Source organism: Lycorma delicatula, chromosome 5, assembly GCF_047948215.1.
Source record: "Lycorma delicatula isolate Av1 chromosome 5, ASM4794821v1, whole genome shotgun sequence".
In the NCBI taxonomy this organism is placed as follows: Eukaryota; Metazoa; Arthropoda; class Insecta; order Hemiptera; family Fulgoridae; genus Lycorma; species Lycorma delicatula.
Window position 1 is genome coordinate 33,759,234 of NC_134459.1, and position 17,099 is coordinate 33,776,332.

Below are 17,099 nucleotides of genomic sequence, written 5' to 3' on the forward strand. Positions count from 1 at the left end.
GGGGGGAATTTTATTCCTGTTAAATATCTAGTGACAATATATCTTTTCAAAAATCTAAATTACATTTCTATGTATACATATGTTCAGAAATAGATTGCAGAATCTATTCTATGTATATAATCTGGAGTAAATGTCCCAATGTTCAGTAGAAAAAATGAGAGGACTAAAAAAATATATAAGTAAGGTTGGATACACTGAACTATGCATCTTTCATTCATTAGACGTAGCAGCTAATTCTACAGCATAACTTTCAGCTGTTGTTTGACAGCTGATTGATTGTCTAAACTTACTTCTTCACATATATTCTATATTGCGGTAATTAAATGTATATCATAAACAACTTTAATAAATTATATTTTAATTAAAATAATTAATTACATTTTATAATATTAGTGTTTCTTGCATCTAAAAAGAAATATGTTTTTTAAATTTGTTTAATATAAAAAAATTTCTTTCCCAACTTAAAGTAAATTCAGTTTAGTAACAATGATGACACGAACAGCTTGGTCAAAAGCAGAACAAATCCCAAGCCCAAGTTTGTCAGGACTCCAGTCAAAGCTTGATACAGGTTGAGTCGACAGAACCGTGTTTTGTAATAATTGTACTGAACCCATAACTCCAATTTTGGCCCCATCATATTCTTTGACTCTGTTTGGCGGGTAAGAGCTGGGAAAAGAAAAATAAAATTTTATCACTTTTTGAAGACTAATCTTCATTTATTAATAAATGTAAAGATTGTTAACAATTGGTTTAAATACTTCAGTAAATTGTATCACTAAAAAAAAAACTTAAGGGGTGTTTCCATCAACATTTTTTAAGTTTCATAAATCACTTATCCATTACTGTTATACAAAAAACCATCTGAGATACAATAGCACAAGTTGATTTCTCCAGAGTAATTATATTCATTATGAAATAAGAAAATCAGGGAACAGGTGAACAAGTTACTTGTAGAACCCTTTGGTGGGCTACATGCGTTTTGGTGGATTTAATAACTTATTTTGAATCAGTGAAGTAAATAATGTAGCCTTTCAGTGTAGAATACTATTTTACTACAAATTTTTCTTAATAAGCATATAATGGAATGCTCATTATTCATTATGAGACGTATCACTCATAAAAATGGCATAGCCAGTGTGTCTCATAATGTAATGTTGCCTTAATCATTTTGGTTAAAACAAATGTGCATACATTTCCGTGAAAAAAGTAAATATATCTTTAAAAAAAACTTTTTTTCTTCAGATTATTAAGGATTACATGAAATAATTAAGTGTCTACCAAGCTGGAATACCAAACACAAAATGTATAAAAAGCATAAAAAATAAATTTGGAAATTAATAAAAAATAGGAAAACAACTGGAACAGTTAGAAAAATATTACATTTATATAATAAATAATAATTTGTGGACTACCTAGAAGTGTATGAACAAGATACCACACCACCAGAAATTGTAGAACAGTTTAATCAAAACAACAAAACCTTACTGAAAATGGTAAAATGGGTGTTTTTTTAATTATATAAGTCCCAAATTAAAAAGTTCAACAGGACATATGAGTATGATAACTGAAAATTTTTTAACAACTAATAGATTGTGTCTAACAACATTCAGTTACTACAGTGAAGATAATGGTATTTTTTGTTTTCTATACCCTATAATTTTTGGGTATTATATAAGAGATTTTCATTAGATGATCAAACTGATTTTATTTGTAATGAAATTAAACCATCTTGTTTCTCTCTAAAGCATCTTCATCAAACACTAAGTTTATTATCATTTTATTAAATATTTATTATGCTACATATACTTCTGTATAAAAATAAACTATAACTTAAGAATATTTCAAGAAGTCTGAAACAAGTTTTCAAATTACATAGATGTACTGCTACATCCTTGTACGGTATTGAAAAAGTATTTATTATATGGAAGGATAGTAAATTAAAACACTCAACTATTTATGTTACAGGAGGTAAAACAAAAATCTATGAGAAAGTACCAATTTGGTTTTTATTGCCTTTTTAAAATAAAATCATTAAAAAAAATTATTAGATGTCTTTAAGAAGCATGACAAAAATTGGTTGTTTATAATTAGCATTGTAGGAAAAAGTCATTTAGAAAGAAATGTTACACCCATGATCACACAGCACTATAAGACAAGACTCACTGAGGGTTTGGACACTTACAGGAAATCCCAAATGGAAATGTACTAAAATAAATTTTTGATTGAAATATTTAATAGCAAGAAGTTCTAAAGGAAAAATGTGAATAAGATCAGAAAAGAAAACAGAGAGGGAAACGTTTTTCATCTCTCAGTGGCGTGATAGAGATAAGTGGAAGTTTATGATCAGCAATGTGACCCATAGAAATTTGATAAAGGGAAAGAATTATGATATATTTCCTTGTAGAAAAGATTACAACCTTACCTTTATGAGAATAAATTTTCAATTATACCATTAGCATTTTTATTTCATTTTGAATCAATTTGGATTACAACTATTTTTTTTATTTATCAATTTTGTGATGCTGCTCTGATGATGATTTTCTACGCTTTTTTTTTAATCCTTCAAGGCAAATTCTGATCAGTTCCTTTTTTATTCATGAAATAGCATACTTACCTTTACCGATGTAATCTATACAATATACAATTACGCAATTATCTGAATCACATAGACTGTCTTTTATCTGCTAGGCACCTCAGCCATTGGTTTGACTGTTTTTGAGTCAAGAGTAATAGGTAGTGCAATAACCATCCTACTTATACAGAACATAACATTAAGATTATAGTTTAGTTTAGTTTATTAATAAAAAGGGAGGGAAGAATCAAACCATGGAGGGACTACCTGCCTCTTAGGAAATTAATGTAGTCTACTGCCTTGCTCAGAACTATCTCAATTATTGTACTCCAAGGCAACAGCCATCATAACAAATTGGCTCTCACAATAATACACAATGTCTACTCACAATCTACTCATCGGATGATGCAATGAATGCCTCTCAATAACAAAATTATGCAGGATCCTCAGATTGCACATATACCTAACTATAACTAACCTGTTAAAATGTACTTTCTGTTAATAAAAATTAATTTAATTTTTTTTACACAATCATTTTATACGTATCATCTAATTTTAAGACAGCACTATGACAAATTGACAAACATGAGCATTTCGGGTAAAATAAAGAGCCATTTGACAATATAACCAGTGGTCTGTAATATCACTGAATACAATGTAACATACTCAGTCTGACTGATTGCTTTATATGCATGTATGCACTTTGATGAAGTAGAAAACTCTCTCTGAAGTTGCCATGCATCCTATGGTTCCCATGGTTCCTCACAGATAACCCTATTTCCATTATACTAAACTAAGTAAGAAAGGTGTAAACTTTAGTTCCGTTATCTTATACCAAATTGTAAACTTTTAAAAAAACATCAAATTTAATAACACAAAAACATCTAATTTATAATTTTATAAAAATTAATTTTTTTAAAAAAACAAAAAATGAACTTACTATAGTTGGGATTTGCGAATATGTTGTTCTCACAAATTTTATAAAAAAAAATTACAAAAACTCTTTACATGAAAAAATATTACTAACAGCGATGAATGATAAATATTACCTATAAATATAAAGAAAATGATAATAAACACATTTGACTCAAAAGTCCCATAATTTGTCTACTTAGGTTCGTTTGTAGAACCGCTAAAACAAAAAATGAACTTACTATAGTTGGGATTTGCGAATATGTTGTTCTCACAAATTTTATAAAAAAAAATTACAAAAACTCTTTACATGAAAAAATATTACTAACAGCGATGAATGATAAATATTACCTATAAATATAAAGAAAATGATAATAAATACATTTGACTCAAAAGTCCCATAATTTGTCTACTTAGGTTCGTTCATAGAACCGCTATTGCATAACTACTCGTACACGTCAAAAATTAACAAAATATCTTACTAAAACATATGATACTAAAGAACTGGCCCATCCAAGATTATTTTTAATTATAATTTTACACATAGTTTTGCCATTTTAACACGTTACAATTTTAATAATAATATTTTTAGTTATTTTCTTTAAAAAAAATGAATCAACGAGTAAGAAATCTTCTAGTAGATCCAAAAATGTTTCTTATGGAGTGGCCTTTTATTTAAAATTCTCATACCTGTGTTCCTTATAATTCATGGTTTGTAAAATTTCATGATCAGTTTCTTTTTTTAAATACTCAACTTGCCAAGACGAAATCACGCATATAACTAACGCTTTCTGATAGTGTCACAGTTCTAACCCCACCACTATTTCTCTGAATTGTCCAAGTCTGTGTGAGTAAGTGTATTCACACAAACATAACTCTCTTTCTATAGAAAACATTAGTACATTTTTCCAGCATGATGTCATGTTTCTTAAAATTCTATTTTAAGAAAGAATTTAATAACAAATGAATCATGCTGCTATTAATTTAACTTTTACGTTTTAACAAATATATCGTCCATCAACGTATAAAAAAATCATATGACAAAATAGTTTAATATAAAATAAAATACAAATGAATTCACAAATTTACATAACCCAATTTAATTTAATTCTAAAATTACCTCAGAATTTATAATGGTTACAAAGGATGAAGGATAAAGGATAGGAAGAAAGGATGATCAACCGGTACTGAAAGAATTTACCAGTACTGAAAGAAGTGATATACTCTATTTTTTAGCTACAGTATGATTTTATGAAATATATGTTCATTTTTCTGCATATTTTTTACATGGCAAATGTACTGGTCATCAAGTAAAATGTGTTTCTGAGGTAAAAAAGATTTGGGCAAATATGACGTTTGGCCTAAGAAATCATTATAGTATTTCCTAGGCTTTATGTAACTGCTGGTTGTAGCACTGGTGAAGATCATATCAGCCTATATAACTTATATATATATTAAAAATGATAAATACTTGTTATACTTACTACTTCCACAAGCAGATGGAACCAGTACCACCACATGTAGCAAATACATCCCTATTTTGCGGTAGATGTCTTGGTAACCATATAGTTGATTTATGTGCCTGAAAAATAATTACATTCAAAAGTACCAATCTTACAGCAATATAAAAAAAAGTCTGATGAAAAAAGTAGTTTTATGATCCTGATATAAATTTTCAAAATAGTTATTTTAATAAGTGTTTGGAATTATAAGAGAATTTAAGTAAAATATAAGTAAATTTTATAAGTAAATAAAAATTACTAGGACCAATTTTTGAAAAAAACTGCTGTTATAAAAAATTTTAATCGAGGGCTAAAATTTTTGGCTGAGATTTTAAAGTGGTAGAAGGGCTGGATGATAGTCCCGTTACATTTAATGTATGTATTAGAGGGAACTAGGAGATATCTAATTTACTGGATAGGCACTCAAATTAGGCATTTTGTACAGCCATCAAATAGGAAGAGAGTTTCTAGACAGTTCTGCAAGCAGAGCCATTCAAAACCTATAAACGTCAAAACTGCATTACTCAACATCTTTAGCATGGATCAAACTGATCCCTAATTAAAACCCACAGCATACCCTTAAGAGAAGGATTCAAGGATAAGGGGAAAAATTGGTAAATAATATAAAAGAAAATTGTATTCACTTAAGTTTCATGAAATTATACAAACAACCCAAGCTAAAGATGTGTGTCATGTTCCATTCCAGGTGGACAATCATCTTTTATTCCTTCACAAGAATTTTTTTTTAATGAAATGAACTCATTACTGCTTTGTGCTAATTTTAAATTGGTTAACAGTCTTTCTAAAGGACATAGTTTTTTTTAGTAATTAATATTATTTGTTGCAACAAAAAAAAAAGACATAAAAATACATAAAACTTTCTTTACCCAATGCTTTTTTATATAATGATGTTTCCTATACCTGCTGTTCCATCTGCTCAAAAGGAAACAGAATTTTGAGAAGTGTAGTTGCAATCCAGGTAACGTTCAATCATTTTCAGATGATCTCTGGAAGCATGTCATGAATATTTCTCATATTGATTCTGCTCAACACAGGTTTCATTTTTTTAGTACGATTCCTTTATGTGAGTGGCATAAGCAAAAGGGATTGGTGAGTATTTAGTTCCAGTGTGAAATAGGATCATCGTTTTCAAACTAACCTTTGAAGGATCTATAAAATACATGTTTCTTCAGAATGGTGTATATGTCCTAAAGCTTCCAGCAAAAAGTCCACATTAGTAGAAGATTAGAATCTCATACTGAAAAAAGAGATTTTCAAATTCAGACTGCCTCTCTCAAAAGATACTTATTTTAATATTTTGTAGCAAAAGATCTCATACTCTTTCAATTTTGATGCCAGTATTTCTGCTTGACTTTTTTATTAATTAATTAAGGTTCAGTAAGCTATTTTTAAGCAAATAAGGATTCTTCTTTCACCTGATAAAAGGTTTGACACATCTTCGACATTGTCTAGCTTTCTTGTTTTTGGTGGTAATGGAATTGAAAGCTTTGAAATGTATGGTACTGGCCTTACAGCAATGGATATACTGAGATATTTAACATTATTACATCTAGTCTTAGCTGTCAACCCAGTCATTTTTGTTATAGCATTTAGTGGGTGCAAATTAAGATATCTTAGTAGATGTCATAATAGTAAAAACTAGTGTACATTTTCTTGTATTAGAGGCTTGTGCAAACAACAAAATTTTGTATATGACAGAAAACAGATTATATTGGAACTACATCAAAAGATTCAATGGATACTTAATGAAGAGTAGAAAATGAACTACAGCATGAACAATATTTGAAAAAGGTTGCTCCAGCATTGGCCTGCAACATCCAGGATATACACTTGATTCACAAGTGTATTTTTTCCAAAACAAAGCGTTTTCTTTCAAGGTTAATTCTATCAACAGCTATTACAATAATGAAATTGAATTCTTTGGAAATGCAGAATGAAGTAGACTAAGAAAATCTGAATGCAAACTAAGTAAATCAATATATTTATGGTCAATTTTCAAGGATCAAATTTAAACTTAGATGATTCCAAAAAGTGGGGGCAGCATTATTATTTATAACAAATATATTTGTTGTACAAAGGAATTAGTGCTAATAGAATGTAAGCGCAATGTAGGTGAAACAAAATATACATGATAGAAAATTTGAAACAGTTTTGTTTAGAAGTCTAAATAGATCAATATTCTGTTTAATGCACTGATTGAGTAATGTGATCAGGAATCTAACAGTTTAAGTCATCTAATTTAGGAGTATATGAAGATATGGAAAATTAAATATGAAAAATGAGCCAAAGAGATTAGGTTAATTTTTGAGCTAGAACAGTTGGAGTAATCTTGTTACCACTAAACTCTCAGTGAATTTTTTTTAACAAAGTGAAAATCAAAAAGCTTGAAGAAAATATGTGGGTTAAATTTTTCTCTAAATTCAGTAAAAACTTTCCAGACATTAAAATGCTTCAGTAAGCATTTGGGGAAGACTGAATGAGCAGACAGCTGTACTATAAATAGTTCAATGTTTTAAAGGAACAGATCATCAACTAATGAAGTTTCCTGACCTGGATGATCTTCCAAATTAACAAATGATGGTAATAATGATGCACAGTTCATGCGATAACTGGTGGAGATTACTACTTGACTGTCGAGAGATTGCTGGATGTGGGCATTAGCAAAGGATCATGTATCCAATTTTAAAGAAAAAGGTGAGAGGGAGAGAGTCATGTTAACATCAATCAAGATGACCATCTTGACTAACCCAATGCCAATATGATTATCAATCACAGTGACTGGGGAAAGGATCACCCCAACCAAAAAAAGTCTGCATGAGTTGGTCAAACATGGTGGTGATGCTGGTAATTTTTTTTTTAACTGGAAAGGCTGGATCCATCATAATTTGTTCCATTTGTTCAGAGAGTAAACAAGGAGTTCTAGATGGAAGTTTAGTTTTATGGCATTTGAGAGATGCTGGACACAGAACAAGACCTAAGCTATGGTTAAACCACAGTTAGGTGTTACAGCTGGACAATGCTCCAACTCACTTCTTAACTGGCATTATCTGGCAAAAGATGAGACAGCTGTTGTGCCTCACCCAACCTCCTCTCCACACTTGGTCCCCGCAGACCTTTTGTTCCCCAAATTAATTGAAGGTAGGACACTATCTTCAAGACAGTAGAAAATAAGAAAGATTAAGGAGACCAGTATACAACAGCTGTGTGCCACCCTGGAAAACACATTCCAAAAATGGAAGAAAGAGTAGCAATTTATGCTACTTTTTGTACACACCCCTTATAACTAGAGATGGTGAACGTAAAAAAATGACAACAAATGATTATTGCAAGAAGAAAAAAAATCACACCAGTGATTTGCAAATGGTATATTGATTTTAGTCTAAAATAGAGAACAACTGTAGATTATGGTAAAACAGCTGCATATGAAGAGTTCAGTTAAAGGTGAATAAAATTAGAACAAAAGGAAATAAGAATAGAGAAAAGGAAGATATGCCCACCAAGGCTGGTGGAACATAGCAAATGAATAAGTTAATAAAATGTTTAGTGTAGATGAGAAATTGACAAAATTGGAAGGAATACAAAACAGACATTAAAAATACCTAGACACAGACATCAATTTTAAAACCAAGTAGATGGACATAATTAGGAATGAAGAATATTATGGAGGTTGGAAGAAAAACAAATTATGCAAAAGTCTGAAACAGAACCATAAGAGGATTAGATTTGTACTTAGAATCAAATAAAAAATGAAATACATTTGGGAAAATTGCATGAAAGAATGGAAACAAAGAGTTGATAATTTATTATAAAATATGATTTATAAGGAAAAGAAGGATATGGTGGATAGATAAAAAGGGTGAAGAATGGGCTACTCAAAGGTGAGACCATTTCGAAGATAATATAGAAAACACGTTATGATAAATTAAAAAATTTTAATCAGTACATTACCCGGTTTTTAACACCTTATGAAAAGTTAAAATTTAATCAGTACATTACCTTTTCAGATAAACTAGCAAATCCTTTTTTAGGATGTTGAACAGTTGTGTCAAACACATGGAATGTTGCTTCTAATGTAGTAGCTACCAATTTATTCATTTTAATGTCTTTTCTGTCAAACTCTAACCCACAAACCTATAAAAACGAATGATAAAAATACTGTAAATGACCAAAGATTCAAATAAATCATTACATGTTATGTCTAATTTCAGTACTTAAATTATTTATTTTATTATGTGATAATTTGAAAATAATTTCAAGTTTTATCACCCATTTCTTATACTTATTTTCATGAGACTGAAGTAGTTCCTTCTTAATTCATATCCTGCAATGAAATAAAAAATAAATTTATATTGAAATCAATAACAAGAATTTTCAACAAAAAGAACTTTTAATAAATTTATTATTAATAACAAATCTATTAAAAAAGCTACATATCTGCTTATATGAAAACAATTTTAAATTTGGAATGCATAAAATTATTACTGTTCATTTAATCATTAATTTGTTCATTAAGTCTGTAAAGTACAATGAACATTTTTAAGAAAAAAAAATTAATTCAAATATCTAACACAATGAAAACTCTACATTCAGTAGAGAGGACCTACAACTCAAAAGAAAAATAGAGAAAAACCATTACACACAATAATGATCATAATACGAGGCATGGTTCAAAAGTAAGGTCGATGAGTTATAAATAGTGGTTGGCAACACTGGTTGGTTCATGTATGCACAGTAGTTTTAAGTGGTCTGTTGAGCATGTAACTGCCACACTGCCATCAGTTCATTGTTATTTGCCTTTGTGAGACAGTGTGTTAAAATAAGTGCGATAGCAAATCCCACCAGTTGTGAAATTTGATCAGTGATTAGATTTCTATGCAAGAAATAGTGCTGTTGAAATTCACTCTCAACTGTGTGAAACATATGGGCCTAGTGCAATGAGTGAAAGAAAAGTAATGCAATCGGGTTGTGAATTTAAGGAAGGCCATTCACAATGAACAGAGAAATGGCCGGCCTAGTATTCAGACTCGTTGACCGTATGAATGCAAAAGTGAACGAAAATTGTCGCTTTACAATTAGTACTCTCTCTAGAATTTATACAAGTTTCAGAGATAACACTGTTGAGAATTGTGACTGACATTTGGTATGTAAACTGTGTGCATGATGGGTTTTGAAAATGTTGAAATGTGTTCACAAAGTCACATCCGCATGTGCTTTTCTCAGTGCATTAACCATGATAGAGACAAATTTTTTTCCATATTGACACTAGTAGCGAAAAGTGGATTTCATACGTTGAATACAAAGATGAAATAACAATCCATACAGCAGTGTCATTCCTACTCAACTAAGCTGGAAAAATTCAAACAAGCCTAGTCTCAAAGGAAATCATGGTAACTGTATTCTGGGACAATACGGTATGCATTTGATTAATTTCATGGTACCTGGTACATCCATCACATCATAAGTCTATTGTGAAACACTTTTTGATCTGAGTTGTGCCATTCTAAACCAAAAATGGGGAATGCTGAGATCAAGAATTGTTCTTATAACGATAAAACACATCCACACATGGCTGCATGCACAACAGACACAATTCAAAAATTCAGATGGGAGATTTTTGATCATCCCTTTATAGTCCCCCAATCTCATGCCCAATGACTGCCATCGCTTACACATCGCCTGCCTACACATAAACTCACATCTCAACTATTTGAGAAAAGTGAAGAGTTGAAAATCTCTGCGCAAAAGTGGCTACAGCTCTCAGGTGACCGAATTTTATGCAGTGGGTTTGAAGAAGCTTGTTTCATATCAAAAGTGTTTGAAAGAAAATGGTGATTATGTAGAAAAAGTAAATATATAAGCATTTGAAACCATTAATAAATATTTCATTTTTTCAATTGTTCTCATTTTGTTAACAATCAACCCTTACTTTTGAATCACACTTAGTATGACATTAACAGATGCCTTTTGAAAACCAAAGCATAATCATCAAGATTACTGTGCATGTTTTATAGAGATAACTTTGAGTACTATTCTACTTTCTACAAAACAATACATTTTGAATTGCTTTGCCTTTGCATTGTGAACATGTATACATTAGTAATTTGGAAAATAACTATCAGTTATTTTAATAAATTCAAAATAAGTGTAACAATATTAACTTAAAAGACATCTTGAAATTTGTCACTGAATTTAGTGCAAATCTAGGGTGTATATCTCATTCTTTGAAGAATTCACACTGGATTAACACATGTCCTCAGCAATATATCAAAACAGAACAAAAAGATTGCTTAGAACACGGCTAACCAGTCAACCAAAAGTAATAATATATAATCATGTATTGTTCAATCAAGTTCATGAGATGGGGAATGTATTTTAAAAAACAAAATAGAACTTTCAAAAATTCTTGAGAATAAAAAAACCATACCAAGAATATTGTATTATATTTTTTGTTGGACTTAAAAAAGTAATTATACTTTTATATGACTATACTACTATATTTACTATTTTTGCTTTCGATTTATTAATAATATTTGGTCTATAATAATATTGCACATAACTGTAATTCGTTTAATGCAACACTTCTGTAAAAATAACTATGAATCAGTGATGCAGATTGGCAGCAAACTGGTACTGGATACAAAGTTTGTAGATTTAGACCTGAACAAACCACTTACATTTTAACACTAACAGCTACTTTACACCATCTTCAGCCAATAATCTGATGTTGGATGTCAATTACAACACCTCCTATGAACTGTGATCCATGAATGTAGAGCTGGACATTAATTACAACACATTCTATGAACTGTAATCCATGGATGAAGAGCTATAGGAATATTCATTGTATAAACAAGGGACAAAGCAGCCATGGGCACAAATCAAGAAAATTGCACAAAATAATAGGAAACATCCGAAATATCATATGAATCAATAAAAATTGACATCAGTAACAAACTTCTACCATAAACCTATTTTAATTCATTACCAGCAATCACATCTTTTTATTTCACATAGAATTTTAAATAAAAACATAATACATACCCCATTTTTAACATTGGTTTCCCATCTAACAGACATGGCTTTTAAATCAAACATTTTAATATCACCGTTATCATAACCAGCACAAACTATTCTTTCTTCCGAATTATATGAATTCCCTGAAACAATTGAAAAATAAAAAAAGACCACTTTCATAATTTCAATAATGATGATCACAACAGTTTTCAATATGCTAAAATTTAATTTTTTCAGCAAGAGACATGATTTCTAATTACTACACATTTACTAAATAAATAAATAATCTGGAAATGTGATTTTGGCAGATATTTAAAAGTGTTACAATAATGTAAAGTGTAGTATATAATGTGGATTCTGCCTCAGTGATTTTACAAATGGTGTTAAAGTGGTAAGGCCACAGCAATCTGTTTAACATGTGATCTAATATTATATTAAAACTGTCAAATTTGTTCATTTAGTTTCTGTTCAAATTTAGTACTTGTAAATCTTTTATATTAAATTGTATCAATTTTGTGATTTTTATATAAATAGCTAACTTTGTGGCTATTTGATAAAAAAATAAACATTCTTTCTAAAAAAAAAATTACTGAATATTAACAGCATTATACAATTAATCAACTTGAAAGTACTCTACTTTCTGATGCACACACTTTCCATAAAAAGCTTCCAAATTAAAAAGCAGTTAAAAATTCATATTTTTTTTTAGATTTTAAGGTATTCTGTTTTTATTTATTATTACAAATTTCTGTTCTTTTAACAGCAAGTTTAATTCTGAAAATAAAAAAAGTCAGTAGAGTCTACAGATTGGTTTAAGTACGCTGGGTAAGAGATGCACTGAGCAAATTTTTTACACAAAACTCAAAAATTAGCAGTGGCACTTCAAAGTTCTGCAGACAGAAACAATGATCAATGTCTTTGATGTAAAAAAAGACTGGCAACATACCTTTGTGTTTGAATGATTTTTGCATCTCTTTTTCAATCTTGATGATGATTTTCTGACCTACTGTGATGACTGAAACTTTGTTTCCACATCACGACAATACATCCATGTCTCACCTTCAGTTATAATCATCAATAAGAAAGTTTTATCATTATTACATGATTTAAAAGTTTCTGACAGATCATTACATGAGAGTGCCTTTCTGATTTTATGTCAAGAGTTTTGGAATGAACTTGGTGACAGTACGATGCATTTCTAACTGTTTGGTTTGGATTTCATGTCATGAATCCATCTATTGATACTTCAGTCTCTTCTGCTACCTTGCATACTGTTAAACATCACTAATCACAAAAATTGTTGAAGGCACCAAATAACATCTACTTGATAAGAGAAATTACTCATCCTATGCTGAAATTAATCCTTTCTATGATACATAGCAACTGGAGCAGTCACTGGAGTTTGAATACTACTGAGTTGTAATGAGGTACATGAAATGTTTATTCTTTTTGGCACTATTACATTTATAAGCTTCATCAATGATCCTTATAAGTTATTATAATAAAACAGAAATTTACAACAATTAAAAAGCCAGTTATAACATTCATAAAACACTAAGAAATCCTGAACATGAAAAAAATTATGCTTTTACAAAAATATCTTTATCTTCTCTCTAAACACAATTATATTATTTTCAATTTTTATAGAATTCAGATGATTATTTTAGCAGTTTTATACAAATGTTTGTTGATATATGTTAGTATTATTTTTTCTTCTAGTCATGTTTTTAGATTTTTTCTTGGGTATTTTAACTAATATGTTGTTTATAGGTTTAGGTAAACAGATATTATTTTGTACAAGGTATTTAATAAAAATGAGTACTTGAATGTATATTTTAAAGGTGTGCTTGTTTTCCATTTTCAATATTATGAGGTGTATAAAGTTGAGTGTTTCATTCAGCACTGGAATTCATAATTCTGGAGTGAATTATAAATTTAATGTTGAGTATGAGGAGGGTCAAATGACATGTCTAGTAGTATCTTGCACAAAAGTATGGTGTCGTCATCAATATAAATTGGTCTTGTACATTCTTAATTCTGTTAATCATTTTGTTGATATAGTAAGCTATTTTATATGCAGAAACTGCAACGTAATGACAGGTCTAATAATTATGTTTTGCTTGTAATTGTGTAATACAGAATAATTTATTGAGGAGTACCTTGTTTAATTTATTAAAAAATTTTTTAAATTACCTATCATTCAAGTTATCAGTTCTTATCTACTACCAAGTAGGGGAATCCCTAATCAGAATTTTGAAAAATAATTTCTGTGAATATAATTTCATATTTTATTTGCTTTAATTAATTGATCTTTGTTGGAATGCATGCTTAGTGATGTAGTCTCTTTGTTTCTATCGATCATAGTAGGGAGCCAGCAAATGTGTAATGCTTCGTTGTTAGACTATAGTTAGTTCATATTTCTTTTTTTATTTATAATTTTATTCAATTTTTTCAGGTAAATTTTTTCTTCAAATTTTTGTTGGGTAATATACAGTTATTTATTTAATTTTTGCTACATAATAAATAATAAGAGAGTCCAGCCAATAATTTTCAATTCACTTCATGAAGCACTCTTTCCCCAAAAACTTTCCACTATTTTTGAAAATAAAAAATACATATATTATAAAATTTAAATTTCATTAATTATTCAGATGTATTATTATAACCTTTGCTGATTTTTCTTAATCTACATTAGATAACAAAACAAAAATAAAACTTACTGTATAAAAACAATTTAATATAGACTGGATTATTAAAAATAGTGAATTTTAAAGTGGTCAAGTGTAAATTCAAAACAAAATTTTTTAATAACTTGAAATCATATATTCATTTAATGTCATTTTTCAAATAATAAAAGTAAAACAATTACAGTACTTATGATAAAAATAAAATTATGAATAAGGACCATATTTAGAAAAAAGATAAAGTGAAAATAACAACAATCTGAATACTATCTGGGCATGCAAAGTAAAGGGCTTCCTTTTGAAAGAATAAGTTAATCCTACATTAGTTTAATCAGCACATTTACATTTATCAGCTTGAAAATTTATCTGTCTCAGCTACATTTACTAAGAATAAGGCCAATGTTGCATCCTGCTTTAAATTTGCTCTTCTATGCCACATCACATATGTATATTCAATAAAAATGTCATTCAATAAACCAAGCAGTTGCTTACATCAAGCAATTGACATATAGGTAACATACATAGAAAAATATTTTTAACTAAATGAATGATTATAATATAAATATTATTTATTATTAATAGTTTGAATATCTTTATCAATCAATATGTAGAATGGGATCTAAAATTATGTGTATTAACAACATTAATAGACAAAAAAAAATCTAACTATAATAGCAAGTTAGATTTTAACTGAAGATTGAGTAAATAAACGAAGAAATGTTTTGATTGAAATGTTACATATGTTGAAATATATACATACATAATAAACCAACATAAAAAATGGAAATATTACTCAATTTAAAACTAAAACATTCTTGAAATGCTAATTTATTTCTAAAATAAAAAATAAAAACATTCATTATAAAATATTAAAGTAATTAAAATACTAATATTATATTATTTAAATATTAAAATTAAATTAAATAGACAAATTACCAAATGTAACTGTCCAACAGTCTCTTCGTACTTCTCCTTCATCAGGTTCCATAATAGCAACTGGTTTCTCTTTCTGACGTGGATCCCATACTTTTACGCTTCCTCAAACAAAATTAATAGACAAATTATATTCTGAGAAATATAAATAAATGCATCATAATGATCATACAGAAATTTTATTATTACATAATAATATTAACCATTTCATTGCTGTAACAGAACTTAACTAATACAAATTATATAAATAATAAGAATTGTAACAGAATTTAATTGTACATATGTAGAATATATATACATTTTATACAAATACAAAGTAGTATATATTCATATGTTGTAAGAGCATATTTTTTAAAAGTATTTCCATTGTGAATTCTGTAAGTTGTAACTAATAGAATGAAAAGACTTTTTTCAAATAATTATTTTTTGAGCTATAATAAACAATTAAATAATAAAAGTATAAAAAAATTCAATTAATTTTAATTTTTATTTACTTAAAACACTTCTGAAATTCAAATTATAAATTGACTATTAATTTAATTGATTTTAGCTTGCATCTCAAAGGAATCTAATCTGCATTTAACAAAGAGCATTAAAAGTAGAAATTTTATTTTTACTGAATTTCTTAGTTTAAGCTTCTAGCATATTTTTCTTCATAATTTCTTTTGAATTGTTATTTGAATGACATTTTATGTTTACAAAATCCTTTTTGGAAAAAAATAACTGTTTCTAATAATAATTAAAAGTAATAGAATGCAAGATGTGTATTGTATACATTTACCCTACAGCTCATAGCATTATCTACATGACAAAAAGGAGTTGTGGACGGCAGTACATATTATTTTTGCTGCAAAATTCTTTTACCAAAAATAGTGACAGTTGAATCAGTGACTGCAATGATTTTAATAAATAACTAAGGCAGTCTCATAAATCATTGGCAGTGATGAATCCACACCTTCCATGATGTGGTCAGGCACCTGAATTCTACATAAAAACATGGTGAAGAATTCTTCTTAACAATAACCACTGGAGAGTTATAGGGTGATGTTGATGGCTCTATCACCTCCTGCCACAGCATCTCTTTCTCTTATTCTCTTATAATCCATTTCTTTTCTTTGCCGTACAAGTACATCAGTAAGCAAAACAGTTGGTTTCCTTCCCGAAGTCGAATCTCATGTACTGCTGACTGTGTTGGTTGCAAGGGAGTGCTGGAAAATATTCCCTCCTGGTGCTGCTTAAACACTGTCTGCAATTTTGGGATGCCGTACTTTTAACTGCCAATCAAGCATGCAGGTTTGGTCAATCATTCCAAAAAAAAAAAAGTTTTGCAAGTTTCCCTGCCAAGATGGAAGCAGCCACAACTGTAGTCCAACAAGGCTTGTTGCTCCTTCAGCCAGTCGTGTTTAAGATGATGTCTTCCTGACATCATCTCCTGTTTGCATCACTCCTGCAGTATGGCAG

General features: G+C 29.2%; 1 protein-coding gene across 1 annotated transcript in view; it reads right to left on the reverse strand.

Moving 5' to 3' along the window:
• Window positions 1–341: 341 nt before the first annotated feature.
• Window positions 342–17,099, reverse strand: part of Wdr92 (dynein axonemal assembly factor 10) — a 29,486-nt gene continuing 12,728 nt past the window's right edge. Inside the window, exons 4-8 of the mRNA XM_075367876.1 lie at window positions 15,642–15,743; window positions 12,049–12,164; window positions 9,004–9,138; window positions 4,969–5,066; window positions 342–666 (exon numbers count right to left, since the gene is read on the reverse strand). Coding sequence (XP_075223991.1) covers window positions 462–666; window positions 4,969–5,066; window positions 9,004–9,138; window positions 12,049–12,164; window positions 15,642–15,743 — 656 coding nt within the window. The 3' untranslated portion in view covers window positions 342–461. The remainder of the gene's footprint in view (window positions 667–4,968; window positions 5,067–9,003; window positions 9,139–12,048; window positions 12,165–15,641; window positions 15,744–17,099) is intronic.